This window comes from Pygoscelis adeliae, unplaced genomic scaffold (genome assembly GCF_000699105.1).
Source record: "Pygoscelis adeliae isolate BGI_AS28 unplaced genomic scaffold, ASM69910v1 Scaffold402, whole genome shotgun sequence".
Classification (NCBI taxonomy): Eukaryota; Metazoa; Chordata; class Aves; order Sphenisciformes; family Spheniscidae; genus Pygoscelis; species Pygoscelis adeliae.
Genome location: NW_008824411.1, coordinates 7,482,417 through 7,491,146, shown reverse-complemented (window position 1 = coordinate 7,491,146; position 8,730 = coordinate 7,482,417). Strand labels below are relative to the sequence as shown.

General features: G+C 42.9%; 1 protein-coding gene across 1 annotated transcript in view; it reads left to right on the top strand.

The window, feature by feature from the left end:
- Positions 1 to 8,475, top strand: part of SOAT1 (sterol O-acyltransferase 1) — an 11,277-nt gene extending 2,802 nt beyond the window's left edge. Inside the window, 10 exon segments of the mRNA XM_009320641.1 lie at positions 1 to 83; positions 1,170 to 1,248; positions 1,941 to 2,022; positions 2,734 to 2,779; positions 3,915 to 4,044; positions 4,453 to 4,550; positions 5,784 to 5,882; positions 6,398 to 6,533; positions 7,345 to 7,490; positions 8,360 to 8,475. The exon segment at positions 1 to 83 is cut by the window's left edge and continues 26 nt beyond it. Coding sequence (XP_009318916.1) covers positions 1 to 83; positions 1,170 to 1,248; positions 1,941 to 2,022; positions 2,734 to 2,779; positions 3,915 to 4,044; positions 4,453 to 4,550; positions 5,784 to 5,882; positions 6,398 to 6,533; positions 7,345 to 7,490; positions 8,360 to 8,416 — 956 coding nt within the window. The 3' untranslated portion in view covers positions 8,417 to 8,475.
- The last annotated feature ends 255 nt before the right edge of the window (positions 8,476 to 8,730 follow it).

Here is an 8,730-nt window from a genome sequence, read left to right as displayed (position 1 = left end):
CTGGGCTTGGATTTGGACCAACTTATATTGCTGTATCATATGCCCTGCCTCCGGCTTCCCGTTTTATTGTAATACTGGAACAGGTAGGTCCCTACCCAGTATCTTTGGATATACTGAATCTTGTTTTCAAAATGGAAAGGGTCCTTTTTCCTAAGGAGTCAAGTGTTGCTTTTATTCATTAAATTAAGCCAGGCCTGTGGATGGAGTTTGTCTTTGACTTGAAGACAGACCTACATGCAGCAAGACTAATGAGAAAAAGTAGATAGTGAACTTCATTTTGACCTGGAAACCACTTGGGTTTTTTACCCTGTATTTAAGATTTTACTGTGGTTTTTTCTGGACATTCTTCAAGGCTGAAATTCCATTTATTTCTAGTTGTCTTGTGGATGCTAAATGCTTGAAAACAATTTTAAGAACCTGTTGTGTCATAGTTCACAAGGAAGCTGTAACATTCCTCTTAAAAAAAAAAAAAAAAAGGCAAGTACATAGTCAACAAGTGGTTCCTGTTTCCCTTCTGTTCCCAAAAAGCAACTGTCTTTGTCTTGTTGTCAGGACTTTATTGAAAGTAGAATTTTCTTTTTCAGGGGAAGGGGGGGAAGAGTGCAAGAGTGTGGAGGACTGGTCAGACCATCAGGTTAAAACAAGGGTGGTCAGAGATGAGAGTGTAGACTTGAAGAATTAACTTTGGACTAGCCCTCCTTTTGGTCCTTCAGGGACTATTTATGTGTGGCACCACCTTATTCCAATGTAGTGGTAGTTGTTGTAGAACACATCTAACTTCAAGGAGTCAGTTTCATGACTTTGAAACATACTGGCCTATTGAAAAGGATAAAGGTTTTTTTGCTTCAATTTTCAGTTAATGTTAATTGTTTAGTGACTTACTGATGTGATTCGGAGTCCTTGTGTATGCTGTGGTCCTGTGGGTGTAAATGAGATGTGTTTTGACTCTCCTGAGTCATGATTGTTACTGCGCGTTTCACCTTGCAGTGTTTTAAATTCATGTCGGTTAAACAGGCTCGTGGGCAGAGGAAGCAGCCCTTTCCTTGTAAAAGGGGTAAATTGGAGAGAAACCAAGATGTTGAAAGTGTTGCCTTAAAATGCTTGATCCAGTCTTTATTGGGAAGTTGAGAAAGTGAGAATATTAAACTGATATTCTGTCGGTCTTACAGGTTCGTCTTGTTATGAAGGCTCATTCATTCGTCCGGGAGAATGTACCCAGAGTCCTGTCCTCTGTAAAGGACAAGTCCAGTGAGTAACTTGCCCTACTTTTTTTGACAGCAGTGCATAACCAGCTCTTGTCTTCCCTCCATTGCTTTGAGCTGTCCTCATGAATTGGAGAGGTAGGATTTGATTGGATGGGCAGGTGATGAGGCTCTAGGCTGACCTTCTGCATCATAATTTCAGCCTGAACCTTTTCATTTGGTAATAGGCAATGAGCTAGACTGTCTTGTGTTCAGGTTGAAGTCATCTCTGTGTCTTAAGTCTTGCTTCAACAGGATTCCTTATTTCTGCTTTTAGGAGAAAAAGGTGTGTAGAGGCTGCCTGCACACCCCCAGTTCAGTGCTCTAGTCGAAATGACAGCAATTGTAGAAGCACAGAAGCTATTTCAGCAAGGCATGCCAGAGCTGAACATGAACCCACATGTTGATACAGGCCTTGCAGCTTCATCTTCCCTAGGAGGAAAGGAAATGTGATATCAAGGTGTTAGCACTGCACTACCTGTTAGTCACCCTCACTTGTTAACTATGCTTCATGGGGGGGCGATTCCATCTGATAAATCTAGTTTGTTTTATTCTCTGCAAATCCCATACCTTTAGTTCCAGACTGATGTTTTTTTGAGGTGATAAGGGTTGTATGTTGTGAGAGGGTACTGGGGAAACCGAACCTTCAGTAAGCAGAAGGATTGCAGAGTGTTCTTTTTTTATCTTCTTCTCTTCCAGGCACAGTACCTATTCCCAGAATTTCTCAATACCTGTACTTCCTCTTTGCTCCCACCCTCATCTACAGAGACAACTATCCCAGGTAATGTGAGCAACACTAATAGAACATTAAAGTAGTCTAAAAACTGAAGCCAACGTTAAGCATCCCTTAATGTGATCTATTCAATTTATGAGTTAGAGCTTTCATAAAGATGTGGTTAAGTCAGTAACCTGGCAAGAGCAGGACTTGGTCATGAAAACTCACTGTAACGCTAATAGTATTTTGACTTTACAGTTCTGGTTTTATTTCTTTGGGAAGTGCACTTGAAGTGAAACAAATAAAGAACTTGCTACTCAATATCTAGTGACACACGGTTCCTGCAGTAGGCTTGTGTGTTGTTTTATGTGGTGCTAATAAGCAGCCCTGTCTCTTGAGTTTGAGGAGGTAGGGAGGTAGCCTTTAAAACTGGGAACTCCCAAACTTTTCTGTACTTTGCTGGGTTGCACTTTTACAGTGTCAAGTCAGCAGTCCTTTACGTGGCTATTGGGCAGATCGCCACCTCCTACGTAATTGTGTAATGCTGCCCTCCAGATACTTTTCCATTTATGGAATTGCCATAGTTGTCCTGCTGTAGTTGAAAGTAGGAACCAGCAGTTTGGGCAGACATCTCTTCTATGTCAGGAGATTAAGAACTCTGGAAATCAAAAAACATTTTTTTTTCAGAGTATAGGTCAGTAAAATCAATAACTGAAGGGAGGTTTTTGCTGCTTTGAGGTCCTATTTAGATATGATATCACGTGTTCTCTTTCCTAGGAATCCCATGATAAGATGGGGCTATGTAGCTACCAAGTTTGCACAGGTGAGTAGCGCAGCTTTCAGAAGAATGCACTTTCAGAGATCATCTAAACTGTGTTGCTAAACAGTTCTCCCTTAGGCATTAAATCACTGTTTACTTGGTGTGGGCTTACCAGAGAAGAATACTTTTTAGTGAGGGGAAAAAAAGAAACAGTGATCTTGCTGCACTAATGGTGGTGTCAAAAAAAAAAATATCGTTGCTTAAACAAGCCTTTGGACTCCATTCCATGCAAACAAATGCTGCATGTGTGTGTGGAGCATAATATCCATGCTCTGGCCCTCTTTCTTTACACTGATGCTGTATTGTATTGCACTGGCACAGCTACCTACCTGCCTGCAGATATTCAGACCAATTTTGAAATAATGAGGCCTGGAGTTCAAATCTTCAGTGCTTATTTGAGCTCAGGGTTGACCTGATCTTCACATTTGTCTGGACATGAGCTTCAGTTGCTTCTTGTGGATGTGTTTCCAAGTAATGGCTTTGCATGATTGAAACTTTTACTGTCACACAATGCATTCATGGTTTAAAAAAGCAAAACAGTAAAAAAAAAACAAAAACAAAGCATGAAAAGGCCTTTGGCTGCTTGTTCTTTGACAAGAGTGTGACAAAGCACACACCTGGTTTACAGCAGTCAGAGTATTTAAAGCAGTGACTTGCATTTTGACCTCAACTTCCAGAACATGGGTTCATGAGCCAGAGAAGGCCTGAGGTGATTTGGCCTGTAAGCTTCTCCTTTGAGATAAAAGAAAAGTAAGCTTTAATATTAGATTTAACTACAGTAAGTATTTTTCAAGTATTTCTGCCCTTGTCTCAAACCTAGATCACAGGGTACTTTCCCCACTTACTTTGGCATTGGCACAAATCTTCTGTATCATAACTTCTGAGTTAGTAGGTCTAGGAGAAACTTACACCTGCTGTAGTAGAAAAGACAAGTTGATTTTGCTTCTGGCTGTCAACATGCTGCAGAGATGGCTGTGGCTTACTTTCTGCCTGGACCCTTACGGAAGTTTATTAGCAGCAATGTAACATAAATTACTTTGACTTGTGTTGGCAGCTGCTGTTCCTCTCCTAGAGCTGTCAAGTGGTGATGTTAATTGTGCGTTTCTCTTATGGAGTCAGACTTTTTTTTTTGTTCCAGGTGCTTGGTTCGCTTTTCTATGCCTACTACATCTTTGTAAGACTCTGCATTCCTCAGTTTCACAACAGTAGTCAAGAAACCTTCAGTCTTCGAGGGCTGGTCCTCTGCATCTTCAATTCCATTCTGCCAGGTAAGACCCAGATTCATGAGTGGCTATATCTATGGAAGAGGCGGAAGGGAGGGGAAATGCTTGGTATGAGATGCATTCATGACAGTCAAAGATCAGCAAAGGAAGTTTTGTGGGCAGACTTCAGCGTTATGGTGTCAAACTTAGAGTCAGCGGCACAAAATAAAAGCTTGAGTTTGAATTTAACTGTCTTCAAAGCCAAGTTCTAGGCTCTGTGGCAGCCTTGCTATTGCCCACTGGGGTAAGCATGGCCTGGTGTGGTGAGAAACTGGAATACTTTTACTTTTTTTGTGTAGGTAGCACAAAGCTCATCTGTCAGTGCCTATAGAACAGTCTTGACTGTGTTACATGCTCTTGCTTATAGCTGAGAGAAAACACTACAAAACTGGTCTGAATCTATCTTGTTTGTAGGTGTACTGATTCTCTTCCTGGTTTTCTTTGCATTCCTTCACTGTTGGCTCAACGCGTTTGCTGAGATGCTGCGCTTTGCAGATAGGATGTTCTACAAGGTGAGAAGCAGGAGTTATAGCTTATAAAGCTTCTAAAGTTCATTTTCCTAATGAAAAGGAAAGGGGAGGAAACTGAAGATGTTTTACCAAACAAAGCATCCACAGGGTTTTGCTTGTTTTATGCTGTTAGGGCTTAAGTTTGTTGCTGTGCTGTAGAACAGATCTGACTTCTACTTGGCAGTCTGAATTCTTTTAAGGTAATATACCCTGTGCACAAACAGAACCAGCCACCAGACCTACCCAATAACTCTGGTAGCGCTCTTTTTATTCTTTTATCTCGGCCACTGCAGTTTGGGATAAAACCAAACTTTGATATATGGAGTAGAATGTCAAAAGTGCAATGGAAAGCATTATTAACTGTATGAGATTCAACAAGGCCAAGTGCCGGGTCCTGCACTTTGGCCACAACAACCCCATGCAACGCTACAGGCTTGGGGAAGAGTGGCTGGAAAGCTGCCTGGCAGAAAAGGACCTGGGTGTGCTGGTTGACATGAGCCGGCAGTGTGCCCAGGTGGCCAAGAAGGCCAATGGCATCCTGGCCTGTATCAGAAATAGTGTGGCCAGCAGGAGCAGGGAAGTGATCGTGCCCCTGTGCTCGGCACTGGTGAGGCCGCACCTCGAATACTGTGTTCAGTTTTGGGCCCCTCACTACAAGAAGGATGTTGAGATGTTGGAATGTGTCCAGAGAAGGGCAACGAGGCTGGTGAGGGGTCTGGAGAACAAGTCTTATGAGGAGCAGCTGAGGGAGCTGGGGGTGTTTAGCCTGGAGAAAAGGAGGCTGAGGGGAGACCTCATTGCTCTCTACAACTACCTGAAAGGAGGTTGTAGCGAGGTGGGGGTCGGTCTCTTCTCCCAAGTAACTGGTGATAGGACGAGAGGAAATGGCCTCAAGTTGTGCGAGGGGAGGTTTAGGTTGGACCTGAGGAAAAATTTCTTTACTGAAAGAGTGGCTAAACATTGGAACAGGCTGCCCCGGGAAGTGGTTGAGTCACCATCCCTGGAGGTATTTAAAAGATGGGTAGATGAGGCGCTTAGGGACATGGTTTAGTGGGCATGGTGGTGTTGGGTCGACGGTTGGACTCAATGATCCTATGATTCTATGATTTCATTGTGCAACTTGTTGTATTAGCTTGGTATTACTCTGATCGGTATTTTTCAACTTGATATCCCAGAAAAGACCTGTAGAATGTTTTATGCTTAATTAGATCTATAGTCCTTGAACTGTGCTTTCAGGACTGGTGGAATTCCACTTCCTATGCAAACTACTACCGAACCTGGAACGTGGTAGTGCATGACTGGCTCTATTACTATGCCTACAGGGACTTCCTTTGGGTGAGTAACAAGCAGATGTATTCTTTTGTTTTGTTAATTAAACATTTAACTACTGGGCAAGGCAGTACATTTGTCAAGATGCAGCACCACTGTCCATTGAGAAGCACAAAAATGTCTTGCCTCAGCTGTTGTGGGTAGCCACTGTGGTTTTGAGAGATCCATTGCTCATTTCCAAGTCCTTAATGTGTGCAAAATGTGGGTCTGAGATGTAGGAATGTAAGAATTGACTCAACAGTCTGAACTCACGTTGCACTATTTTGATGAGCTATGATAGATATTTCATGAGTGGGCTCAACCTGAGTACTTATGCAGGAGACCAGAAATATGCCTGAAGAAAAACACCTAAAATCCAAGGTGCTCTGTAAAGCACTTAGCATTTCATGGATGCCTCTTGGCTGCAGGAGGTGTTCTTAGCTCAGGTTAAAAAAAAAAAACAAAACAACCCAGTGTTGAAACAACCAAACTAAAACCACAGCAGAATAGCTTATAATGCTTGGTATTCTTCTCTCTTCCAGTTTTTTGGTAAGAAGTTCAAAGCAGCAGCTATGCTATCTGTCTTCACAGTATCAGCTGCTGTGCACGAATATGTTCTGAGCATCTGCTTCGGCTACTTCTATCCAGTTCTCTTTTGCCTGTTTATGTGCTTTGGAAGTAAGTTCCCAGTATGAGTGGGTTGTAGGGTTTGTGGCTTTTTCCTTTTTTTTTTTTAAACAAGCATGCTTTGCTATTCTGATGCCAGTTATCCTTTAGGCACTAACACACAGAACTGTTTCTTGTCCAAGAGTTGGAACTGTGGGTCCAAACTTTGTGAATGGATTTTTGCAGCCAAGTAGCTCAGTAGATATATGTATACCCACACTGGGTTTGCAAGCTTGGGACTGAGATGAGCAAGGTATGGATGGGGAGGAAGAGAGCTATATATGATATACTGCTGTTCATGTGACACTGTACACATTTTAATAGCACTGCTTCCTCTTTGCCAAGCCTTAATTGAATTGCTGTATGTCAGCAGGCTGGAAGTCTTCCTCTTTAAAGTCATAGCATAAAACAAGTATTACTTTACTACTGCAGTGAGGAAGAGAGCCCGTTTAGAAGTTAAAGCTCTTGCATTTTATTTCGGGTTTTGAGCTAGAATGAGTTAGAGGGCTCTAAAACTCTAGGCCACCTCTGCTAGCATGTCTTGGTCACCAGTGTGACACAAACAGTATTGATCCCCAGAGGCCTGCAGCTGGTCCAGCTTGTTGGCAAACCTCTTGGAAGTAAATGTCAGAATCAACTCATAGTATTTGCTCTACTGCCAAGCATAATCAGATTTTCTTGCACTATACTGACCTCACGGAGCAGCCTTGTTGCTCCAGAGATGAAGTGAAGGGAGGGAAAGATCCAGTGAACTCAGCTGGTCTTTGATTCTTTATTCCTGAGTTTGTTTCTGAATGATGCTTCTTGTTTTACCCCTTTCCAGTGGTCTTCAACTTCATCCTTAATGACCGTCGGAAAGGGCCTATCTGGAACGTGATCATGTGGACATCCCTCTTCCTGGGCCAAGGTGTCATCATTTGCCTCTACAGCCAGGAGTGGTATGCCCGCCAGTACTGCCCTATGGAAAATGTGAGTGACTGACCTTTCCTGTGGGATAACTGACCGTGCGAGTGGCTTGTCTTTTCTTGCTGTGGGGACAGGGCAGAAGTTAAATGGCATGAGCCTTTCTGGCAGTGTGCTGTGTAAGTTCATTAGGAGTTATTGAGTCTAGAAACTAGAGAACCTAGGTAAAGCTTTTTCTAACAAAAGTGCTTTCATTAGTGCTCTTTCTATGCTGATGGTATTTCACTACTTGAAACTGAGGGTGGTTTTCCCACATTTCTGAGGACATAAGCCACTACTTGAGAGTACGCTAGGCCATTCAGGCTGTGTGAATGGAACTGCAGCACTTGGCCAGTGAGGTCAGGAGAAATCTTTCTGGGAGGCTCACAAAAACTGAGCCTATTGTGTCTCTCCCAGGCTAGAGTGGGTGGCAGTGAGAATTGCTTGCCTATAAATGGTCAGTTTGGGGTTTTGTTGGTGTTACTTTCTGACTTGGAACTCATTTTCTTGATATCAGATTCTGTTCTATGTAAAACTTCTTGCTGTCCTAGCTGATTTCAGTTTTAAGCAAAGATGTCCCCAGGCAAACTGTTTTTTGATTCTCCTCACTTAAGAGTTTGTCATCATAAATGACTGGCTTCCTGATACAATATGCTACTAGACAACAGCGTTTAGCTGATGCGTCAGAACTAGGGTTAAGGTGGATGGCAGGCAAACAGCCTGTTGTGACTATAGCTGCACTTCCACACACTGTTTAGTGAGGATAAGAATAGGGTTGCAGGATGTGAAAATGCGGTTTGATCTTTCCTGCTGGGGAAGTTTTTGACTTTAGCAGACCACACCACAGCTGGTGCTGTTGGCCTGTGACTAACTTGCTGCCTCTCCATGTTTTGCAGCCCACGTTCCTGGACTACTTAAAACCACGTTCATGGTCATGTCATATGAAGATGTGAAAAGTGTATGCTCTGGCCGTGTCATCATAGAAGATCAGAGTTGTCCTCCAAGTATTTGGACCAATGACCTAACTCACTACGGACTTTTTCTAAGGGAAGTTGTGCCTCCTGATTACTGGGGAGAAACTGTAATTTTTAAACATTACTGAGGCAAACCAGTTGACCTGGATTGCCACGGGCTTCATAGGCAGCATCTACTATGTGCTATCCTACTTTGAGCCATTTCCTTGCCAGAAAAACATTGAGCTGAAGGTGGAGTCTACTGGAATCCTAGTCATGCAGGGGTCCCCCCAGGTTGCTGCTCTTCTGGACAA